This window comes from Lucilia sericata, unplaced genomic scaffold (genome assembly GCF_015586225.1).
Source record: "Lucilia sericata isolate MDLA Ls3-8-SP2 unplaced genomic scaffold, ASM1558622v1 Contig000033F_arrow, whole genome shotgun sequence".
Classification (NCBI taxonomy): Eukaryota; Metazoa; Arthropoda; class Insecta; order Diptera; family Calliphoridae; genus Lucilia; species Lucilia sericata.
Genome location: NW_023994071.1, coordinates 971,961 through 998,267, shown reverse-complemented (window position 1 = coordinate 998,267; position 26,307 = coordinate 971,961). Strand labels below are relative to the sequence as shown.

General features: G+C 30.0%; 2 protein-coding genes across 2 annotated transcripts; one reads left to right on the top strand and one right to left on the bottom strand.

Annotated features, from left to right (window-relative positions):
• Positions 1–1,348: 1,348 nt before the first annotated feature.
• Positions 1,349–4,089, top strand: LOC119612083 (jerky protein homolog-like). The gene has a single exon (XM_037967808.1). It carries the CDS (start codon positions 2,087–2,089, stop codon positions 2,450–2,452), a length of 366 nt encoding a protein of 121 aa, XP_037823736.1. The 5' UTR covers positions 1,349–2,086; the 3' UTR covers positions 2,453–4,089.
• A 404-nt stretch (positions 4,090–4,493) lies between these two features.
• LOC119612075 (signal peptidase complex subunit 3) lies at positions 4,494–24,711 on the bottom strand. The gene is made up of 3 exons (XM_037967796.1): positions 24,424–24,711; positions 15,776–16,042; positions 4,494–4,736 (listed from the first exon to the last, which is right to left on the bottom strand). Exons 1-3 carry the CDS (start codon positions 24,564–24,566, stop codon positions 4,607–4,609), a joined length of 540 nt encoding a protein of 179 aa, XP_037823724.1. The 5' UTR covers positions 24,567–24,711; the 3' UTR covers positions 4,494–4,606.
• Positions 24,712–26,307: the final 1,596 nt, after the last annotated feature.

Here is a 26,307-nt window from a genome sequence, read left to right as displayed (position 1 = left end):
CAAAATTTCGCATTTTTCATATAAGGATAAAAACTTTCGACTGTTTTTAGACATCACTAATTTTAAAAATAAATTCACGAACCTACCGCAGCAAGTTACATAAAGCTACTAGCATTAAATACCTTTAAAATAATGGCATACTATGGTATTTATTAATTCGGGGATTCCCAACATGCTTCTACAAATTAAAAAATCCCAAAAAATTAAAAAAAAATCACTATTTAGAGCCATTAAATTTTGTTCACTATTTAGAGCGCCCATATAAAAAACTGAGTGTTCACATTAGTGGATAGTTCATTATATTGGATGTTCACATTACCTCGAGTTCACTGTATTAAAAAAATATATGTACTTAAGTATAAGAGTTCTGTCAAAATTTTTATATTTTTTTACTTTTATTTTATCGATTAGTAACTCAAACGTAGTATAGTGGTGTAGGGTAAAAAATTAAGTTCCGTGGCATTAAGAAAAAACATGATAGAAAAACCTATATGGGTTTTTGGAAGGAAAAGTTTAATATTTCGAGTTTTAGTTTTTTTTATATAAAAAATTTTATTTGTCTTCCTCAAAACACTTTCAAACGTTGAAATAATCTTAAATCTCGGTGAATAGTGTCATGATTGCTTTTTTATGGCAAAACTAGGTATATTTTGAAAAGTTGAAATGTGACACGATGTTTTTTTTTTTTTTTTCCGGCTACTCGTCGTAATGTCGTGAATTCTTATCACTATCAAAATATACACAACCACAAAAAATAAAATTCTTCGTGTCAAAAAATAAAAGATAATAAAAAATTATGAATTACTATACCTGCGATCTTTTAATTTCATTACGTCCTAATGTCCCTATGTCTAATGACCTGAGCCTCCCACTAATTAAAAATTTACTCTAACATGATACTTGATTCAAGATCAGAAAGAAAACATATTTGTGTTCAAAGCAATTGTAAACAAAGTATTTTTATTTTTTTATATATATTTTCTCTTTTTACTTAATTATATATTTATTTTGTTTCTGATTTAAAAACTAAAAAAATAACAATAAAATAATATTTACTTCTTATCAAAAAAAAAAAATAATAATAAAATAAAACATTATAAATAGAAAAGTATAACTCAAAACAGAGATAAAATAAAAGTAAAAAAATATAAAAATTTTGACAGAACTCTTATACTTAAGTACATACATATATTTTTTTTTTAATACAGTGAACTCGAGGTAATGTGAACATCCAATATAATGAACTATCCACTAATGTGAACACTCAGTTTTTTATATGGGCGCTCTAAATAGTGAACAAAATTTAATGGCTCTAAATAGTGATTTTTTTTTAATTTTTTGGGATTTTTTAATTTGTAGAAGCATTTATTTTTAATGTTGGGAATCCCCGAATTAATAAATACCATAGTATGCCATTATTTTAAAGGTATTTAATGCTAGTAGCTTTATGTAACTTGCTGCGGTAGGTTCGTGAATTTATTTTTAAAATTAGTGATGTCTAAAAACAGTCGAAAGTTTTTATCCTTATATGAAAAATGCGAAATTTTGGAATATTTAAAAAAAAGGATCGAGTGTTACAGTGTTAAGTAAAAAGTGTAAAGTTGCAAAATCAACGATATGTTCAATAAAAAAATAAAAAAGACAATATTTTAAAATGTGTGAACAATACGTATGGACCCGGAAAACGCAAAACATTACGATCTTCAGAGCTTCCAAAAATGGAAAAATCGCTCTATAAGTGGTTTATTTGTATGCGGAATAAAAACCTCCCTGTAAGTCGGTTGATGTTGAAAGAGAAAGCCAAACAAATTCACAAAAACATAAGTGAATACGGAAATGACTTCAATGCTAGCGATGGGTGGCTACAAAAATTTAAAAAGAGATACGAAATTCGGCTCCTTCAGATAATCGATGAAAAACTTTCTGCGCAATCTCAGTTCGTAAACCTAAGAATGGTTTCACAACTGTTTTGTGCCAGAGGTAAGTAAACATGTAAAAATAGTTCAATTGGGATTATTTTTCATTAAGGTGACAAATTTTTTAAAGAAGAAACGATTACTAGTAAAAGCTTTACTCTTAATAGATAATGCCCCATCCACCAGAATCCGACGTTAAATCCGAGGATGGTTCCATAGAAGCTATGTTCATGCCTCCAAATGTAACGGCTCTGATCCAGCCAATGGATCAAAATGCAATTAGAATCACCAAACTTCATTATAGGAACAGTTTTCTGGCAACAATTATTGCAAAAGAGGTGGATTTGCTTGAATCGATGAAAAAAATCACACTTAAAGAAGGAGTTTCTATTCTAGAGGCATCCTGGAACCGAGTTGGTAAAGAAACTTTATCTAACTGTTGGAAAAATATTTTGAATATGGTAAATGATGAAGATGATCCTGAATTTAATGTTCCTTTGAGTGTTTTAAAAGAAAAGTTGCAATCAGAGTTTTGATCTTTAGAAAATACTGCTGCAGATCTTCTACAGACATTCTGCCCTCAGGAAGTATTTACTGCTGTAAACATTAGAGATTGAATCAATAATCCTTGTGAGGACGTCACGCCATTTGAGGAAAATGATTTAATTGAAGAGTCCGACGATGATGACGACTTTTTTATTGAAGCGCCTGAAAACAACATTAAAGCCAAAGAAGCTGTCGAATTTTTTAACAAAGCTGTCCAATGGGCTGAATTTCAAACGGTCGATCACTCTGACATTAAAGTATTGAAAAAAATCAGGGTGTTGGCGGTAAATAAGCTCGTCGAACAAAAGAAAAAACAGAAAATAATAACCGATTATTTCCATATTTAATTATATATGTATGTACTTATCTTTTTTCATTGTAAATTTTATTTATTTTTTGTCGTAATATTTTGTTTATTTTTTATGTACATACTACTTATGTACTCTTTATAAAATGGATTTTTAAAAACTTTTTATGTTCCAAATAAATTACAAAAATTTTTTTAGTAATCTTTGCATTTTCATTCCTTGCAGAAATGATTTTTAGAAAGAATAACTTAGTAATATATATAAAAAAATCACAATCGAAAATGTGAACAAATTCGAAAATATGAACTACATTAATTAGTTCACATTATCGAGAGTTCACTGTATTTCATGATCAAATAAAGATATTTTGATAATAATATGATATATAAAGTCCACTGATATATAAAGTCCACTTCCGAAAATGACTTAAAATTCGACATAATTTTTTTTTTTTCATATAAATCATTATATGATATTCATTATCGGTCCGTAATTGGTCACAAACATAGACAATCAAAGTTATCGGGATAAAATTCTACATAAATGTGTATTTTGTGTATATAAATCATTCTACGGAATATTTTTCCGGATCGGACAATAAGTTGTCTTAGCCCCTATATAAGGTTTACTCTGCAAATCACTTATTACCACGTAATTCCTTATTAAATGATTATATCCGGATAAAATTCGACATGAGTATGTTCTTTGTATAGATAAATCATTCTATTAAAATGTTTTCGAACTGGCCTATTAATATAAATTTTTCTGTACCTAATCAAAATTAGTTCGACATATGCATAAATGTTGGTAGCTTGCTGGTGGAGGGTATTTAAGATTCGACATAGCCGAATATAGCACGCTTACTTGTTATTATACATATAGATCCATATAGGAGGTACCAAAACCCCCTTATGAAAGTCCACCCATTTTTCTCATAAATATTCATACTAAAGTTTCTCCGAAAAAAAAATGAGGACTCTAGTTGTTATATTTTCTCAGATATACAAATTTAAGATTTTCTTTATATGGGAGGTACCACGCCCACTATAGCTAGGCTGCCCATATAGGTTTTTCTATCATGTTTTTTCTTAATGCCACGGAACTTAATTTTTTACCCTACACCACTATACTACGTTTGAGTTACTAATCGGCTAAGAATAATTTTCTGAATCGATTAAGCCATGTAAGTCTGACCGTCTGGTACAGGTTAAAATGTTAATAACAATTTGATGATGTTTGGCACGTATGCTTTTTTGGTCCAATGACAAAACCTTTTAAAAATATTTAAAGTCTGTCTTTTCTTTTACCTAGCCCCCATACATATGCAAATGTACAAAGCCTTTCTCAGAAGGTACAATTCAACATAAATGCTTTATAACGAAAAATAAATCACATTTTATACTCATATCTGGGGTAGTTGGTCAACCACGGCAGAATATACTTTCTTACTTGTTATAAATTACAATGAATTACACTTACAAATTAATATGAAAAGACTTAAAAATTTTAAGCATTTTTTTTGGCATTTTAAAATTAATTTAGCATTTTTTCTAGCATTATTTTGGATGGGATTTAGTCGCAATATTTTTTGAGTCATGGTCACACTGCAAACCAATATAAAAAAAATTATAACGATATAACGCTTTAACGCCGATTGTGAATTGGACAATTAAAACAGCACTCCGAGTGTTTTATTTGATATTGTGAATAAATAACGGGAGACTTTTTCATCTGTGACACAAATGATTTATTTTTTAAATTGTTTTATTTGATGTAATTTATACGTGTTGCTAAGAAACTCACACTGTTATGGAATATAAAAAATACGAAACATAATTATATTAAGGCTGATGCATACTCTGAGGGGAATTTGAACTGATGAGAATCTAATGACATCACTGTAGGTAAAACTCCGGCATTCGGGATTATATTCCATGAAAGGTAGAGTGTTACATTTTTGTTGTTCCTTAAAATAAAAAAAATATATTATTGATGGATATTTAAAGTAAATAGAAGATGAATAAAAATTAATAAATAAACTTCTTTTAAATATTTTTAAGAAATTAAAAAAATATATATAAAACATACATGGGAGTAGTTAATTATATCGACTAATTAATTGACGATTTCATTAGCATTAAATTGAAAAAAATTATAATTATTTTTTTTTTTTCATTAGCATTATTTTGTCTAATGGTAATGGTTTTTAATGAAACGATTTCATTAGTAATTATATAAGAATAAATTTTCATTACCATTATTCAATATATTTTAAAAATTTTCGAACATTAGTTCGAATTTCGAAATTAATTTCGAATATCCGAACATTATAATGTATTGTCATTGGGTGAAATTATGTATGCCAAATTTCAGCACATTCGGACTAGAAGAACTAGTTTTAACAGCTTTAAAAGTTTTTCGAACACGAGTTCGAATTTTCGAAATTTTTTTTTAGGTTTTATGACACAGAGATTAATTTAAAAACATAAAAAAATTTTCGAAAATAACTTCGAATTTTCGAACTTAATTTCGAATATTCGAACATATTATTGTATTGTCATCAGATGTACTTATGCCTGCAATTTGCCAATTTGGGCTACGGGAACTGGTTTTAAAAGCTTTCAAACCTCGAATCTTCGAAAAAATTTCCTTAATATATTTTTCGACAATTATAAATACTAATTAAATTCGTTTTTGAAAATTCATTATCAAATTCATTACCATTATCAAAAAAAGTTATAATGAAAAAAATATAATTTTCATTAAATGGTACTTAAAATATTTTTCATTACAATTTTTTCTATAAATGGTAATGAAATTTTAATGTTTAATGAAAAATTCCCATGTATGATATAAAATAAATATTTCAGTGAAATCTCAATTGTAAAACTGCAAATGTGATTTAACTAAAAAAAATATTTTATATAAAGTTTATTCGAATTTTCTGGAATTGTTTTCCGATAACTTTATAATAATTGCTATTTTTCACATTTGTTTTGGCGGTAGAAGTTCTTTTGCATTTTTCGTTATACATAATTTGTATCATGTAATTATAATTATGGTTGTAAACTAAGTTCTGGCAAAAAGAAAGTATTTTTAATTACTTAATTTTGTTTTCTTTTACAATTTCTGCTAAAAACTTGCAAAAATGAGAAAAAAAACAACATAAATAATACCAAAACACGAAATAAAATGTGGTCACTTGAATCTGCCCAGCAAAACCTTTCATTACCTAGTAAGCTAGAAAGTAATATTTGAAACTAATTACTCTTGGGGTGAATAACTAATTATTTTTGTTCGACGAGGTTCAAATAATATGTACTTACTACCTTTATCAAATTAATAAATGGTTACTAATTTGATTACAAAAACTTTGCGAATAGTTTCTATACTCTGTTACAAATTGCAAAAAAAAAATTCCTCAGTCAGGATTTGAACCCAGGCATTTAGTTGTTTTCTATGTTTCTCACTCCAGCCGCTTACTCGATGCTCCATTAACATGTTGCTTTTTGTAATTTTGAAAATGGCTTTTTATGTCTCTTGCATGTGTGCGGATTTAAACAATTACTTTAATAATTAAATTTCATTTATTAATTCTTAGATTCAATAGTACTTCAATACAAAAACGAGTTTCTTATAATAACGCGAAGTTTAAAGCTTACACTATGACCAGCGTTGCCACTCACAATTTATTTTTCTTACCAAAGTTCCGACAAAAAACTACCAAAACGTTCCAAAAACTACCAAATTTTTCCTTAGGGACAATTGCTTCTGTTTAGAGTTTCATTATTTTTAAAACTAATATGTAATATCAAACAATGAATTGTTCCAAAGAGTCAATGGTTTACTTTTACGTAATTAGACAAAATTTCCAAATACTTTTATGAAATACATAATTGCTGTTTTCGACAAAATTTGTACTAATATCATTCCCGAGAAAATAGTAATAGTATTATATTCGGTTATGACGAATCTTATATGTATATCCACAATCAGCATCTATCGTATAAATTGAGGACTTTATGGATAAATCCTTTTATTATACTACGGTTAACTAATTTGCTATTTATTGATAATAAAATTATTTTCCTGAAAAGGGGCTATATGGCTGAAATAGGATCAATTGTGGACCAATCGACATAGATTTCGATTCTTAAAAAACTGTTTCAACAGACAGACGGGCGGACATGGCTATATCGTCTTAGAATCTAATAAGAACCTAGAAAAAATATATAATATTTTTATACCCATCAAAAAAGATTGGGGTATATTAATTTTGTGATTCCGTTTGTAAAGTAGTAGACCCACCAAATTATATATTCATTCATGTATCTGGTTTCTTAGAAAAAAAAAAGAATTAGTGTGGCCTACAGTAGGTTAGTGGTTTATGTTATAGCCAGACCTGACGTCGTGCGTTTGATTCCCACCTGAGGAATTGGTTAGGAAGTTCACAACGGGACCGATGCAGGCCTAGGAGTATTCCTTCGGACTTTATGGAACATCCTCATTTCAAACTAACTAACTTACTAACATTCATGAATCAGAAATGTTGAAATACATAGAAACTTAATATTTTCTTAGAACAAACAATATAAACTTAACAAGGATAAACTTAAGATTGACGTATTTATTAAAATTCTTATTACTTTGCAATAACAAGATCAGAAATGTTTATAAATTCATATGCATGAGATCAAAATTATCTCTTCCTACCAAATTTGGACCAAAAATTAAACCTACCAACCAAACTACCAAAAGTCATTTCAGAGATTTGAAACTACCAATTTTGGTCCAATTGGACCAAAGTGGCAACGCTGACTATGACAATAATATTTAAATGGTGCCAATGTGTTTTTTTAGTTTGCGATTTTCTTCCTGCGCATCACTGTTGTTTATGGGGAATATATTAATCGTTGTTTACGGATCCTGGTTGATCTTCTAAGTGTTTGAGGAGTAGTTGATGTTGTGGGTCTACTGGGCGCATCTGGTAGTGACGGGCGTATTTGAACATGGGATTCTGTAGGCGTTATACTAATATTCGATGGCTTTGGTAGGGTCTGACGTTCTGATCGTGATGTTCTATGAGGATTAGGCGGTGATGAACTTTGAACATTACAGGAATGTTTGTTCGAGAAGAGTGTTTGGGTTGAACGAGAAATTGGATTTTAAGGGCCAATCTTTAGGTGAAAGATTAGCGATTAAATTAAAATTAATCCTCGAAAGTTGTTTTTGAGTACATACTCAATTAGTTAATTTTGTTAAAGCGCCCAATGGAGGTGGTTTAAACTTGAGCAAATTTTCATAAATTTGTTTGCTACTAAAAAATGCTAATGAAATGTCAAATAATTAAAAAAATAATTTTTGGGTTTGTGAAAATTAAAGAGTTTGATAAAGAAAATACTATATTAAAATAATTGTAAAAAAAAAATAGTAATGTGTGTTCGTGTTATAAAAATTGTGTCCAAATCGTTTTTTTTTTTTTTTTTTTTTTGTGCGAATTTTTGACTTGAATATTGAATACATAGATGACATAGATAGCCAACTCAAGCTTTACCACGAATAAAAGAGCTTTCTCTCTTCACACTTACATGTTCTGTGTGAATTCAACACAAAGCTACAACAACAAATATTCAATATTTTAATTCCAAAATTCGCACAAAAAAACGATTCGGACACAAATTTTATAACACATTTTTTATTTTTTTACAATTATTTTAATATAATATCTTCATCAAAATCTTTTTAATTTTCACAAACCAAAAAATTACATTTTTTAATTATTTGACATTTCATTAGCATTTTTTAGTAGCAAACAAATTTATGAAAATCAAAAAAATAAAAAAATTTACATTTTAGCAAATTTAAAATGCATGAAAAATATTATCATACTTTTATAAATGCAATCTAAAATTTAAAATGTAATAATATAAGAAATTTAATGCTATAAAAACATTGTACTATTATTTCGACCGATTTTATGCAACTATGTGGGCATTTTATGTGTGGTAAAAAGCTTTTATACACTAACACTTTTAAAGAAAATCTTACTAATACATATTTAGAGTTAGGTTTTTTTGACAGCTGAGTTAGATTTTTTCCGGGAGAGTTGGCCTTCTACGGTAATATTCTATGATTGAATATTTGTTGTTGTAGTTTGGTGTTGAATTTACACAGAACAGGTAAGTGTGAAGAGAGAACGCTTTTTTCGTGGTAAAGCTTGAGTTGACTATCTATATGTATTATCTATGTAGGAAACCATAGAATATTACCGTAGAAGGCCAACTCTCCCAGAAAAACCCTAACTCAGCTGTCAAAAAAAACCTAACTCTAAATATGTATTAGTAGGATTTTCTTTAGAAGTGTTAGTGTATAAACTTTTTATACACTAACATAGTTGATAGATTTTGATTGATACATTTTAAATTGTAGATTGCATTTATAAAAGCATGATAATATTTTTCATGCATTCTATATTTGTTAAAATGTAAAATTCTTTAATTTCTTGGATTATCATAAATTTGTTTACTACTAAGAAATGCTACTCTGCACCTTCAATTTGAAATTAGAAAAACAAAAAATTAAATGTCAAACAATTGAAAAAATAATTTTTTGGTTTGTGAAAATTAAAAAGATTTCGATAATGAAAATATATTATAACAATTGTAAAAAAATAAATAATGTGTGTTTGTGTTATAAAAATTGTGTCCGAATCGTTTTTTGTGCAAGTTTTGGACCTGAAATATTGAATATTTGTTGTTGTAGCTTTGTGTTGAATTCACACAGAACATGTAAGTGTGAAGAGAGAAAGCTCTTTTTTTCGTGGTAAAGCTTGAGTTGGCAATCTATGTGTATTATCTATGTAGGAAACATAGATGATATAGATAGCCAACTCAAACTTTACCACGAATAAAAGAGCTTTGTCTCTTCACACTTACATGTTCTGTGTGAATTCAACACAAAGCTACAACAACAAATATTCAATATTTTAATTCCAAAATTCGCACAAAAAAAAAACGATTCGTACACAAATTTTTTAATACAAACACACATTTTTTATTTTTTACAATTATTTTAATATAATTTGTTTATCAAAATCTTTTTAATTTTCACAAACCAAAAAATTAAATTTTTTAATTATTTGACATTTCATTTTTTGTTTTTCTAATTTCAAATTGAAGGTGCAAAGTAGCATTTTTTATAAATGCAATCTACAATTTAAAATGTATTAATATAAGAAAATTAATGCAATAAAAACATTGTAATATTATTTCGACTTATTTTATACAACCATGTGGGCATTGTATGTGTGTTAAAAAGCAGTGTTTACTTTTACTAATATATTAGTCAGCATTTGCCGCAAAATACACATTTTTATCAATCGTCATACTAAAAATATTTAAACTTTTTCAGATTTAAAGAACATTGCTACTAAATATTGCCGTTCTGTTTTTATGTTTAACTAGAAAAATTGCGACGTTACACTGCAATCTCTAGCAGCACGAATGAACAGTATTAATCTCTTGTTTGTTGTACAAGAAAAAAAATATATTTTTGTGCTATAGCAGCGCACACTAGGGTGGGTCGAAAAAAAAAGTTGAGTCAGTCACCCCCTACGATTAAAGATATGTTAATAACATTTCAAAAAATATAAAAAATATTTTTTTGCCACGCCTAGAAATACCGCCCTTTTTGTTTTTTATATATAACGTCGCCATTTTAAGTCCGATTGTAACATATAATATATCAATATTTATGGCTTGACTGTAGCTATATTTCACCCTCTGACAATTTTTTAATTCGACATCATATTCTATACTCGACTTCTGATATCTCGGATCCTTCCCCAAAATCTAAAATTGTGGCTATACTGTAATAAATTACATTTAATTACATGAGCTCTTTGCTTCTAAAATGCTCACTTTTATGCATAAACAGCTATTTTACAGGTATTTAAAACTACCTGTATAGTTCTAACTACAAACAATTAATTTGCTAGGGATATGGTCGAAAACTATTTTTTCAAATTAATTTACAATACAAAAATTTCATTCTGCCCCCTATCTTAACACAAGAAAGATAATTTTATTCAGCATTTAATTTTATTCATTAATAACAAAATCACGTAGGTACATAAAAACTAAACATTTTATTTTATAAAAATCGATGAAAAATTAAGGAGTTTATAAAAATATTTCATGTTTTTACCATACAATTACTTGCATGTTTCTCGTTTTTTTTTTTAATTTTCAAAAATGTTTATACTAATTTTTATAAAATGTAATAAATTTATTTAAAGATATATTAACTTTTCTTAAATAGTTATATATTTTTAAAGAAGTTCTTGAAATAAAAACTAATAAAAAACAAGTAGGAAAGTATAGTCGGGCATGGTCGACCATATAATATCCTACACCATGATTATATTTTTTAAATTTTTATTTTTCATAAAAAAACTTTTATATTGAATTTTACCTTAATTCCAAAGTATTTAAGCAAGTTATTGATAAAAATCAAAATTTTCTAAATGAGGCTTTATATAGGAGTATAGGTCAAATATGGGCCAATCCTTATTAAATTTGGGAAAAGGATATATTTTTAAATAACAGTTAGTTTTGTTTCATTGCGATACAAACGGTTACAAGTCAATTTTAGACGTCTAAGACATTTTTTGAAGAGGGGTTTGTATGGGGGCTAGGGTCAAATAAGGGCCGATCATTACGGAAATCTGCAGTGTCATTTATACTTATATAAAACTTATTTGTGTTAATTTTTAGAGAGATAATAGTATATTTGACGTAATTATGGCATAAAAAGCCAAAATCGGGAGGTACGGTTGTATGGGGGCTTGGTGAAATAATGGACCGAATTTGGGCTTCGTCCCTGTGCCCAAAAACATGCTTGGTCCAAGTTTCATCAAATTATCTTGAAAATTGCGGCCTGTACCTTGCGCACAAGGTTTAGATGGACAGCCAGCCAGCCGGACAGACGGACGGACATGTCTTAATCGACTCAAAAAATGATTCTGAATAGATCGGTATACTTTAAGGTGAGTGTAGGACCAATATTTTTGTACACCACTATAGTGGTGTACAAAAATATTTGTCGGGAGTTATGAGTATATCTAAAATGTGATTTCTTTTTTAATAAAGCATTTATATAGAAATTTGTCCACTACTTTTAAAGCAATTTATTGATGAAAAACTGATTTTCTGAAAGAGCCTATATATGGGAGCTAGGATCAATTATAGACCGATCCCAACAAAATTTAGTGGAGGGATTTATGTTCATATAGGAGTTAGATATGCAGAATTTTATGATAATGGTAGTGTTTAAGAGGGAAATAACGGCAAGCCACAATTAAAGGCTCCGATTTAATCCATCTTCAAACAACTTCGTCCTTTGGTAAAATGAAATATTTGAGCCTATTTTCATCAAATTATCTGGAAAATTGCGATTTGTAGTTTGACAACAAGGTTTACATGGACTGGCAGTAGGACGGACATAGCTAAACCACTATATTGCTGTAGGATATATGTAGTTAACTTTCTTTTATTTTGAAAGGAAGTTGGATCTGAAATGGTTTATAACTGAAAAAATTAAAAGGATTTCTGTTTTATATAGTTCATTAAAAAAATTTTTTAGACTGTTTTTCCTGGCAAATTAATTGTTTGTTGTGAGAACGGTTGGTAAATACTTGAACATTTTTAAATATCTATAAAATAGGTGTTTTTGCATAAAAGTGAGAATTTTAAAAGCTAATAGTTCATATAATTCAATGTACTTTATTCCAGTATAGCCACAATTTTAGATTTTGGGGAAGGATCCGAGATATCAGAAAAAATTTTCTAAGAGTGAAATATAGCTACAGTCAAGCCATAAATATTGATATATGACATGTTACGATCGGACTTAAAATGGCGGCGTAATATATAAAAAACAAAAAGGGCGGTATTTCTAGGCGTGGCAAAAAAATATTTTTTATATTTTTGGAAATGTTATTAACATATCTTTAATCCTAGGGGGTGACTGACACAACTTTTTTTTGTCCGACCCACTCTAGCGCACACTCAAATCTGTCAAACTAATATGGCTAGTATTAATGATATTTTTATTTGCGCTGAGTTTTTCCTAGCAGCAATTAAATTTTGTTTTGCAACTGCTAGCTGCAAATTTATTTATTGTTTTCTTATATTTTATTTTATGAATAAACAGTGTTACCACAATCTCTAATTAAGGATAATTATTTTTCGCAACATAAAAAATAGTTTGTAAAATATACATAGTGGCACCTCCCATATGAATTAAATACAGAAATCGTTTTTCTCGGAAACTATTAGAGTCAGAATCTTCTAATTTTGACGAAAAACTTTAACTTCATTATGAACATTGGGAAAAAAATGGGCAGACTTTTATTAGGGGGCTTGGAACCTCCATATGTATTAAATAAATATGTATATGTTATTGAAAATATGGCTACCCCATAAAACACAACTCAAATTAAAAGCGTTTAGATGTTTTTATTATTTTGTTCTAATGAATAAACATTTTTGAGCAATGTAGTTGTAAGATAATATTCTTATACTTATAACAATTTTATAACCAAATGATAGTTTTAAAAATTTTTTGTTGTAGAAATTAATAAATTTATAATCACATTGTATAAAAACAGGGTGAACACATAATTAAAATATTTTTGTTGAATTTAATGAGCTTACTTTACAATTATTCAAATCACACTGCTAAAAGGGGGAAGAGGAGGAGAGAGGGGGGGAAGAAAGGGAGGGAAGAGGAGGGGGGAAAACAGGAAGGAAAAAAAAAAAACAAAGAGCAAGGAGGAGGGGCGGGAGGGAGGAGAGCAGACAGAAACGAGGAGGAGAGGGAAACGAGAGGGGAAGAAGGAAGAGGGCAAGCAGGACAGGAGAGGAGAGGGCGAAGAGCAGCGAGAGAGGAGGAGAAGAAAGAGACAGAGACAGACAGACAGACAGACAGCAGACAGACAGACAGACAGACAGACAGGCAGACAGACAACAGACAGACACAGACATACAGACGACAGACAGACAGACAGACAGACAACAGACAGACAGACAGAAGACAGACGACAGACAGACAGACAGACAGACAGACAGACATACAGACATACATACAGACATACATACATACATACATACATACATACATACATACAGACATACATACATACATACATACAGACATACAGACATACATACATACATACATACATACATACATACATACATACATACATACATACATACATACATACATACATACATACATACATACATACATACATACATACATACATACATACATACATACATACATACATACATACATACATACATACATACATACATACATACATACATACATACATACATACATACATACATACATACATACATACATACATACATACATACATGCGTACATACATACATGCGTACAAATGTGAAGTGTAATATTGAATTTAAGCTCATGAAATGTCATAAAACTGTGAATATTGCCAAAAAAATAATAAATAAAACTACAACTGGCAGTAGCAAAACCAAAATAAAGTTACATTGCTGCTAGGAAAAACTAAACGCAAACAAAAATAACATCAATACTCGCCATATTAGTTTAACAAATTTGAGTGTGCGCTGCTAAAGCACAAAAATATATTTGTGTTGGCCTGCAATTATGTCTGCCTGCTACTAGAAATTGCAAACACGAGTTGCAATTTTTATATTAATACGAATATATATGACTGCAATTTTTAGTAGCAAAGTGATACAAAAATGATAAAGTTTCATATTTATTTTATAGTCATATACAAGAGAGGTGGTGCTAGTGCTGCATATTTAAACGCTGTTAAAAAGCTTTTATACACTAACACTTCTAAAGAAAATCTTACTAATACATATTCAGAGTTAGGTTTTTTTGACAGCTGAGTTAGGTTTTTTCCAGGAGAGTTGGCCTTCTAAGGTAATATTCTATGGTAGGGAACTTTCAAATGAAATTGAGAAAATTACAAATGATTTTGAAAAAATTTTAATTTTTAGTTTTCATTTTTAACTGAAAAGTTACTCCAGACCATGACTTAAGCTGCTCTATGTCTCTATGGACCTCTGCAATACTCAGAATTATGACTGCTCTTTACTAAATTTTTCATAGTAGAGATTTTCATGTCTGATCCTTAGATATTTAGTTCAGATTTAACGGAGAACAGAATATTTCCTCATTAGGTGGGATTGAACACAATATTAGTGGATCAGATATGAAAAACTTTACTGTGAGTAGGCTAGTGAATATCAGTCATAATCCTGAGTAATGTAGAAGTACATGGATGTATAGAGGAACTTCAATCATTGTCTGTAATAACTTTCAAGACTCTTATATTGAACTCATTTGACAAATAACAGAGAAAGTGGACCGAATGTGCAATGTAATAATATAATATTCCAAGCAATTTTGTTGGATTTACACGGAACTCCTCTGTGAACATATGTAGCTTGATGTTATTGTTGTAAAAAATTACAGCGATTCTTTTCTTGTTATTTTTTGCGTTATACTGTCTAACTTATATCGGAAAAGTACGTACATACTTTACGGCATTTAAATTATTTTCTTAAGTTATCATATTTTAAGTCACTTACCGTATATGATATGCTATAGATTAAGGGCTTAAAATTAATAGAAATTTTAAATTTTTCAAAAGCTCAATACTTTTTATAAATCCTATAATGTAATTTGGGAAGAAGCAAATCCCTGTAACGTCAAAAATTCTATTTTTTTCAGATCCAAATGAAAAAATCATTAACTAGAGCTTTTATAAATGTCTCCAAAATAAAAGAAATATTTTAACAAATATTTTCTTCTATTATTAATTAAAAATGTATTTTCCAAAAACAATGCACAACGTACATATGTATATCAAAATACAACCTCACAGTCGAAGATTTAAATGGCATTATAAATTTTAATGAATAAATTAATTACCTTAAACCATTACCATCGTCCCAGAAGTAATATTTTGTATTCATATTTTTGAAATCTAATATAGCATTCTCGCCTCTACGTATGATTTTATCCCATAAAACAACTTGATTTAGTACATTATCTTCAGTGCTATATTCCGCTGTAAGAAAGAGGAACAACTGCTTTACATTCCAATTAAAGAGACTTGTCAAGTTAGTTTCCAAATCAAATGTGATAAATCCTAAGTCGTGTTTTTCTCTCAAGGCGCCATAATCTGGAACATTTTTTCTAAAAGATAGAATACATAAATTATTTCCAATTCTGCAAATTTATTTTACATTTTGAAGATATCGTACGTTAAGTGTATTATAGATCCATTTTTTTATTTAGTACCACAAAATTTATTATGATAACAAAAATGTAATTTTTGAGATGTTAATTATACCCTTCACCTTCGTGAGAAGGGTATATATAAGTTTGTCATTCCGTTTGTAATTTCTATAATATAATTTTCCGACCCTATAAAGTATATATATTCTGGATCCTTATAGATAGCGGAGTCGATTAAGCCATGTCCGTCTGTCTGTCTGTCTGTCTGTATGTCTGTCCGTCTGTCTGTCTGTTGAAATCAGTTTTTAGAGGACCCCAGATATCGGCGAGATCCGAATCTTCAATAATTCTGTTAGACATGCTTTCGAGAAGATCGCTATTTAAAATCAGCAAAATCGGTCCATAAATGACGGAGATATAAGCAAAAATCCGAGACAACCTCTGAAAATTTCATTAAAAAAGACAATTTTTTCATGCTTTGATTAATAAGCAACAACAACAACACTGCTTATTCATTGAGTATTTCGTTTCACATGTTTGGATGCTGTGTGTTTCATTGGCATGTGTATATTGTTTTTGTTTCTTGGTGTATTCAGTTTTGTATGTTTGGATGGCTGTGTGTTTCATTGCCTTGTGTATATTGTTTTTGTTTGTTGGAGTACAGTTTCGTTTGTTGGTTTTACTGCCTTGTGTATTTTGTTTTTTGAGTGTTTATTTCGTTTAGCGTTGTTGTTGTTCATTTTGTTTTGCTATTGCTATAATAATGATATAATCGGGAAAATTAAATAGGTACATAAATTTAAATTTTATAAAATTTATATTTTTTAAATACACTATGGTGAAGGGTATATAAGATTCGGCACAGCCGAATATAGCACTCTTACTTGTTTTTTTGTAGTTTTATTATAAAACAAACTTCCAAAATAGTTGAAGGCATTTGTATTTTATGTCAGAATGTAAAATATAAATTTTTAAAAATATGTTTTTTATTGTGGGAGAATCCATGTGAAAGCGGACAGCAGTCGGATTTCTATATCCGATTTTAATTAAACTTACCACACATATAATATGTTGCAAGTATCATTGACTTTTCGAATTAAAACTCATTCCAATGTAAAAATATCGCGATTTGAAAATTGAAAAATGTGTTAAAATTTCCTCAAAGTACATACACATAATTGGCCATAACTCTGAAACTACTTAAAGTCCATCATAATTTTTGATTTCATATTAAAGCCAAAGATATTGCCTGTAAATAGAATAATTTATAAAGATCCACTTTCATAGTATATATTTCAATGTCCAATAGGTCAGACAGCCCCGCGTTAAAAATTATAAAAATACATGGTGTTCAAGTTCGATTTATGGTTTACACTTGTTTTGATAACATATGCAAATACTATTTTTTGCAACGTTAGAATCTTATTAAGCTCCGCTTTATTTACAACTTTGTTGGAAAATTCTAACGAGTAAACCGTTAACGGTACCTAAATATTGTTTGCCACCAATCTACGTTTTGTAAATTAAAAAACACTTCTTTTCTGATCGTCAACATAAGCACTACGTGCTCTTGGCGTTATTGCTTCTACGAGGTAAAATAATAATAATAAATAAATACAGAGAGATCTACGTCTCATTAAATTTGCAAATATTTTGTTTTATTTTCATAAAATCTTGGGAAATTGTGGTGGAGCTGAACATTTGGTCCTTCGAGCCGGATTTTTGTGTATCATATACGGATTTTTGGCATCTTCACTCCATCATCCCTTGGAAAACATACAGTCCACCGAAGATATATTATTTATTAATTTTTGCGAAATTTCTACGAAATAAGGTACGTAAATATATTTCAATTGTGAGCAAGTGATAAAAAATTCTATAGTTGTTTCGCGATCACACACACATATTTTTTGTGATTTTTCAATTGGTTTAACTTGTTGTATTTGTGGATATTTTGCACTAATTTTAACTTTAATTTATATCAAAAAATATTTAAATTCTTTTGATCTTACGGACAATAATTTAAAGCGATATTGTTGATCTTATTTTATTATAAATTAGTGTTTCATTACATTTTCTTTTGTGCGTTTGTTTGTTTACAGATTTACATCTGTAAATTCTACCAACAAAATACATTACGGTGTATTCTTGTTCTTCCCTTATATTGGGTACCCTACGGTCGGTCAGTTTGACTATTATCAAGTTTGTTGATATAAATTTTGTAGTCAATTCGTAGTTTAATATCGAGTTATTAATTCATCTATTTTTATTACAATTTTTAAATATTAAAAATGTCGGTCACGTCACTAAATGCGTTTATTAGAGCATCGGATGCTCTCGTTGCATACCGCGTGAGGTTTGATAATTTAGATGATGAATTGCATGACGTTTTTAAGTTGGAGATTCGGAAACGGGAGTTAGAAAGACTTTGGGACAAAGTTAATTCGACGTACGAAGTATGTCTTAACACTCTAGAGTCTAGTGAATTTAAAGTGGTAGCGGAAAAATATCAAGCCACATCTTATGAATATATTGAATGTGGAGGATCTATTTCTAAGAAAATAAGAACATTGGAATCCGCTTCAAAAACTAATGAACCTCCAACAGCGAATTTGAATTCCGATAATTCAGAGCATAATCTGACGCTCCCTCCATGCGATATCGACTCTTTCGTAGGGGATTATGTTTCATGGCCCGCTTTTAGGGATTTATTTACCGCAATTTACATTAATAGCTCGCGGCTTAGCAATATAGAACGTCTTTGCCATTTAATACGGAAAACCGAGGGTGAAGCTAAAACAATCGTTTCAAGATATCCATTAAATAATAATAGTTTTGAGTTAGCTTGGCGCGATTTAAGGAATACATATGAGAATCCTCGTATGTTGGTGCATAACCAACTAAAGCTTTTATTTAGTCTTCCTGCCTTTGACAAGGAGTCGATCACAGCACTCAAAACCTTACAGAGCGGAATCGATAGTTTTCTTACGGCACTTTCTATTTACAATGTGCCTACAGATAATTGGGACCCAATTATCGTGTTTATGTGTATTCAACGTCTACCTAGTTCAACAATTATTTTATGGGAACAGGGCATTAAGGACAAATTAAGTTTATCTTCATGGAAAGATTTAGATAATTTTCTGAAGGAAAGAATTCTGACTTTGCAATGTCTTCAAGAAATTAAAGGTACAAACTCCACTAATATGGAATCTTCATTGCAATCTCACAATTCTTCCGTTAAAATTTCTTGTATTTTATGTCCTAATCAGTCCCACTACTTGCGAAATTGTCGTCGTTTTAAAAGTCTTTCAATATCTGATAGAATTTCAACGGTGAATGAGCATAACTTTTGCACTAATTGTCTTTCGAGGACACATACCGCCAGAAGTTGCAAAATCAATAATAATTGTTATATATGCAATAATCGACATCACTCGATGCTTCATTTACAACATTTAGAAAATTCTGTGGTTGAAAGACCTACTGTTTCTACGGAACAGAACTCTGGTGCGGTTCTACGACCTACTAACTCCCACTACCAACAATCACATACGTCCAATAATGTAACGCCCAATTCACAAGTATTTCATACTAGTCAAAACCAGTCTGTTCTATTAGGCACAGCTACGGTAAATATAATTCATAATAACAATAAGCATCAGGTCCGCGCTTTAATTGATTCGGGTTCGGAATGCTCTTACATTTCTGAACGATTACGGAAAAGGTTAAAACTTCCCACGCATTCTGCACACGCTCAAGTTTCTGGCATCAATAATGTAGTTATTGGAGTTTCTAAATATTGTCCTGTGGAAATTGGTTCCGATTTAGACTCTTCAGTAAACCTTAGTACAAACGCATTTGTTTTACCAAAAATTTCAGGAAATTTGCCTTCAACTTCCGTAAATATCGATATTAAAAAGTTATTGCCAAATCTTCGTTTGGCGGATTCTAATCTTTTAGATAGCAGGCCTGTAGATATTCTTATTGGTGCGGATTTATATCATCGTATAATTTTACCGGAAGTACAGCAAAATATATTAGGGTCGTTATTGGCACAAAAAACTGTATTTGGCTGGATTCTGACAGGACCAGCCAATCCTAGGGACTTTGAATCACATATCGCAAATTTACAATACACTACGTGGTCTAACGCTTCTTAACGTTTGTTTGAATATCACTTAAAATGCTCACAAGAATATATTTACGTCTACCTTATTATACATACTAAATTTAAATACACCACTTTGTGGTTGGGTCATTTATGACCATGCCCCTCTTTAAGGGGCCCAGTTCATGGTCTGCTTAAAACCATTCTCCATTTGAGAGCAGTATGTAGTCTGCGGAAAACTACATCCCATAGGCTTTGTCCTATGGGAACCCTTTTTCTACGAACCCAGTTCATGGTCTGCTTTAAAACCATTCTCCCTTTGAGAGCAGTATGTAGTCTGCGGAAAACTACATCCCATAGGCTTTGTTCTATGGGAACCATTATTTTACCAGCCCAGTCTGGTGTGATACCTTTGATCACTTGTTTTATGAAAAAAAAAAATATTAACAAAAAAAAAAATAAATTTAAATTTATAGATATAGATCTCAATGTTAATTGCAACACTCTTTAGTGTTGCAAGGTGGCCGGCAATGTTCAAGTTCGATTTATGGTTTACACTTGTTTTGATAACATATGCAAATACTATTTTTTGCAACGTTAGAATCTTATTAAGCTCCGCTTTATTTACAACTTTGTTGGAAAATTCTAACGAGTAAACCGTTAACGGTACCTAAATATTGTTTGCCACCAATCTACGTTTTGTAAATTAAAAAACACTTCTTTTCTGATCGTCAACATAAGCACTACGTGCTCTTGGCGTTATTGCTTCTACGAGGTAAAATAATAATAATAAATAAATACAGAGAGATCTACGTCTCATTAAATTTGCAAATATTTTGTTTTATTTTCATAAAATCTTGGGAAATTGTGGTGGAGCTGAACACATGGTATGAGGATACCTAAACTCTCTTCTCCATTCTAGTGAAATTTTTTCGATGGAGACTCATGTAGTTCAGGAGTTTTTTTATACAAACTCATATGAAAAATTAAACAAACAGAAAAAATATACATTAGTATAAATTTTAATTTATATGGTAAATTACATTGTATCTCATAAAAGACAAGTTTAGCATGAAAAAGTCATAACTCTTGATTAAAATTACTTAGAAAGATCAAAATTTGTATGAATATGTGACTTGTTATGGAGCGATCTTATGCTAAAAATTGGCGGATTTGATTGGGTGAGCGTGGCAATTTTCATACAAAATTAACTGATATAATGCGAGATACTAGTGTTTAAAGTTAAATTATTGACCTTCAAAACATATTCTGAAGGGGACTTTGTATGGGGGCTAGGGTCAAATAAATCCCGATGATTACGAAAATGAGCAGTATCAACCAGACTTATATATATGTGTCAGGGATGGGGGTAGTGCACTAAATATTTAGTTAAATCAATATTTCACTAGCACTAAATATTATTTCAAAAAATATATTTTTCACTAATTTTCATCATCTTAGTGGTAGTGAAGCTTATATTTTTATCACTAATATTTTTTAGTGATAATTTTATTTTTTTAGCTATAACTCAATTTAGTGATAGTGTAGAAAAAAGCTCTACACTCAAATAGTTTAAAATTTGAACAGTCACTAACAAAAGGCTGCAATAATTTTCTTTGCACTAATTTTTTTAAATGAAAATTAATGAATTTCTAAGACAATAAATGATAAAATTCTTTAAAAGCTACATCTATTAAAATGGAAAATACAGATTTTGATAGCGATGACACTTTAATGGACCCTACAGAAGCAGTTACTCTTTTTTCATGCTTTAAAAAGAAATGAAACACCTGAATTCCAAAACTGTTCCAGTAGAACGATTATTTTCTTTGAATGGAATGGTGGACTCTCCTCGGAGAAATAAATTAACAGGTCGATTATGTATCTCGATTGCCACTTTAGCTGCGTTGATGTGGCTAAAGCATGATTTTATTAAGCAATAGCTTGGAAACTTTGTAAATAATGAAAGTTTTATTCATTGACTTGAACCATTTCTAGACTGACCTATTAACTTAAACTTTCAATTTAGTATAACATTTCTCCGTTGAAAAAAAAATAGTGCAGGAATATTTTTTGAACTAATTATTTAGTGTAGAAACAAATATTTCACTAGGCTGTAAAAACAAATGTTTTAACTATTTTTAAAATATTTTTAGTTAAAAATTTTAAATATCACTATCACTATCATGAAGTAAGGTGAGAGTGTTTCGGCAACAAACACAATATTTTTTGTTGCCTAGAGTTGGGTTTTGTCAAAATGAAATTTCTAAACATTGGAAAGAAATATTTTTTGTGTATTTCACAATATTACCTATAAAACCGTCGTTACATTTAGCTTGTATCTGCAGCAGGACAATGTTTTAATGCTTCTTCATCAGAGTTTTCTTATTTGAAAACTTTTTATGAACATTTTAATTCATAAATTTAAATTTTAATTTTTTTTGCTTTGAAAACACAAATATAATTTTTTTTTAGAATAAAAATAAATTAATTTATTTAGACACAACCCAAGCACTTTTTTAATAAACAAATAAAAATCAGCTGCCTTAACGATTTCACCTTACTTAGTGCATGCTGATCACTATTGTTGATTGAGGCTTAGGTATATTTTTCAATTCATCACTAAACCCAGCAAAAAAAATTTGAAGTTGTTAAAGAAGAAGGGATATTTTCATGATTTCTTTTGTACGTATTCTATTTAATGCGTTTTAAATACATGCCTAAATTCTAATAAGTTTTTCATCAGTGAAGGCATGAAAAATACACCCAAATTCACTCATGTAAGTCCACTATAGGAATTGTAATATTTTACTATAATTTGGTATTCTCTTAGGAGATTTAACGAAAACGTGCATTTCATACAATAAATATTAAAAATGACATTAATTTTTTATTAGATTTTTGTTTTTGTAGGTACCTACCTATCTAGTAATATTAAGTCCATTTTAACATTAATAAGAGAAGGAAAAAAACAAGACTGCTTAACGGATTTTAAAACACAATGGGTATTTTTCCTCTGCATGAATTTAAATCCAATAAAAATCAGTTAGTTATGTTTTATCTTATTTTATTTTTATCAATATCACGCAAAAAAAATATTTAAATATTGATAATTAAATCGAAATACCATTATTAATGCATTTTTAAATAAATATAGTGCACCGATGAAAATTCGCTTGAGAATCATCGAATATTCATTGGTTATAAGAACTCATTTAAATGACGAACTATTTTTCCAAATACGAACACATGCATGCCAATGACACGCTAATGTTAAAATCATGCATGTTTCTCCTAAATATGAACCAGTTCATTATCAGTTCAACCCATGCATTTACTACTTTTTTTGCACGTCTTTTTTTGCTGGGAACTTAAATAAAAGTAGTGAATAATTTTAAACTACCAGTAATTATTAGTGATAGTTAAAAATTAGTGCACTACCCCCATCTCTGATATGTATATAAAACTAAGTTGTGCTAATTTTTGTAGATATATTAAAATGTTTAACATAATTCTAAGCTCAAAAAGTTTATTCGGGGGTACGGTTATATGGGGGATAGGTGAAATAATGGACTGACTTCGTCCTTGGGTCAATATAAGAGTATGTCCCAAATTTCACAAAATTATCTTGGTAATTGCTATATGTAGCATCGCACAAGGTTTTCACTGACGCACAGACGGACGGACAAACGGTCATATTGGAGATTATGAACCGATTGGAATACTTTAAGGTGGGTGTTGGACCAATATTTTTGGAAGGTCGTCCGCACTTCGACGTTGACGATCCGTCAACATTTTTTCGTCCAAATTTTCCTTAGTAGGAAGAACAAAAGATTCATGCAATCAACTTTTAAAGAAAGTCTCGAATACTCTCCTTGTTCAATGTACATGGTACCATTTTTTCGACAATCCACAAATCCAAAAAATTGAAAATTTTCAATTACTTGCAACAGTTTGATGTGTCTGTGGGCTTGTGTGAGCAGATTTTACAATAGGTTTGTATGAATTCGTGTAGAAAGAAGCTAAAATTGGCTGCATGGAAGCATTTACGGCTGCCAATTTTCAACGACTTTCTATATTAAAAAAATCTGTATTTTAATGTTTATAGGTATCATTATTTTTATATAATTTTTTTGCACTCCGCAGGTCAATGCTCATCATTTTAAAAGTTCCAACAAAAGTTTGTACTACAGGACAGATTAAATTTATTTTATGTGCTTTTACTTACACTAAAATCTTTGCTGTATTAATATTAGATTTAACTCTGTAGTCCAGAAATACCGTTGAAACAAAACAACAAAATGTTAAGCAGGCTAATACTGATAAAGTATACGCAATTGTGGCATTTCCTCTAGTTAAAACTGTATGCATTTTATTAATCCTTGAGTTTTTTTTTAATTTTTTAATCCTTAAGTTTTTAAGTATTAATTTTTAAATGACACGTATCAGCAAGAGAGCCCTGCGCCGACAAATATTAACGGCGGCGGCGACTGACACTAAATATGTCGGCGGCGGCTTAAAATCGACTGTAAGCCGGCTAAGTTTTCAACTACGTTTAGTTTTTAAATTTTCAACGTCTTTAGATAAAAACGGAATCCGAGAGATTAAAAATTGGGATTTTGGAAGCAAATATTTTAAAAATCGGGATTGTCGACCAACGTAGGGACCAGTGTACACTAAACAGGTATATGCAATCGAACAGCTGATAATTTTTTTGTTTTCTTATTTGCATACCTTCTCTGTCAAAATATGTTTTTATTTATTTGAAACAAAATAAAATTTTAATAATAAAAAAAATTTTAAATGTTTAGTTTGTAAAAAAAATAATATTTTTTGCACAAAAAATACATTTCAACCATCTTCCTCATTGCGCCCTTTGTAAGGTCCTCTGTCTTTAGCCAAACTTCATCCGTTTAGAATAGAACTTTAATGGCACAAATCAGGTCATTCCAGATATCAATTATCCCCCGTATTGCACACGTTGCGAAGGCTGTTTTCTTTAGCCACACTTTGGTAGCCACAACACAACTTTATGGGCACAAATCAGGCCAATTTAGATATCAACAATCCTTAGTATTGCGCCCGTTACCTGGCCCACTTTCGTTTGCCAAACTTGTTTAGTGTACCTGGTAGGCACTTTTTGTATTCCTGCACACTATTTTATGTAGTTCTCTCGTTATACAACACATTTTCACGAGATTTATTTTTAAACTCCCGAGAACTATGTACTTTTATTTCAACTCTTCATTTTTATACCGTTCGTACGAAGGGTATAATAAGCTTGTCATTCCGTTTGTAATTTCTTTAATATAATTTTTCGACCCTATATAGTATATATATTCTGGATCCTTATAAATAGCGGAGCCGATTGAGCCACGTACATTGAAATCAATTTTCTGAAGACCCCAGATATCTCCGGTATCCAAATTTTCAATAATTCTGTCAGACATGCTTACATAAATGAGAATTTGTGTGCATGAAAACAACCAACAACATGCAGCTTATTATGATATACAGTGCAACTCGACAATCCGGACACATACATACATATAGTTTTAGGCACGTCTCTTCTTACCACACTTCACTACACTTGTTTATAATTTTTTATACCCTTCACCTTCGTGAGAAGTTTGTCATTCCGTTTGTAATTTCTAAAATATAATTTTCCGACCCCATAAAGTATATATAGCGGAGTCGATTAAGCCATGTCCGTCTGTCTGTCTGCCTGTCCGTCTGTTGAAATCAGTTTTCTGAAGACCCCAGATATCTTCAGGATCCAAATCTCCAATAATTCTATCAGATATGTTTTCGAGAAGTTTCCTATTTAAAATCAGCAAAATCCGTTCATAAACAACGGAGATATAAGCAAAAATTCGAGACAACCTCTGAAAATAAACAACAACACTGCTTATTCATTGCCTTTGTATTTTGTTTTTTTTTTTTTTTGAGTATTTCGTTTCGTATGTTTGGATGGCTGTGTGTTTCATTGCCTTGTGTATATTGTTTTTGTTTTCTTGGTGTATTGAATTTCGTATGTTTGGATGTTGTTGGTTTCATTGCGTTGTGTATTTTGTTTTTTTCTGTATTTCGTTTCGTATGTTTGGATGTCTGT

What these genes read in the sequence shown, in the direction of transcription:
- LOC119612083 (XM_037967808.1), top strand. Translation starts at nt 2,087, where the DNA reads ATGCCCCATCCACCAGAATCCGACGTTAAATCCGAGGATGGTTCCATA.
- LOC119612075 (XM_037967796.1), bottom strand. Translation starts at nt 24,566, where the DNA reads ATGCATACAGTTTTAACTAGAGGAAATGCCACAATTGCGTATACTTTA. An exon ending in AATACAGCAAAGATTTTAGT is followed by an intron (nt 16,043 to 24,423) that starts GTAAGTAAAAGC and finishes TCTATCTTTTAG; the next exon opens with AAAAAATGTTCCAGATTATG. An exon ending in GACGATGGTAATGGTTTAAG is followed by an intron (nt 4,737 to 15,775) that starts GTAATTAATTTA and finishes TTTTATTTTAAG; the next exon opens with GAACAACAAAAATGTAACAC.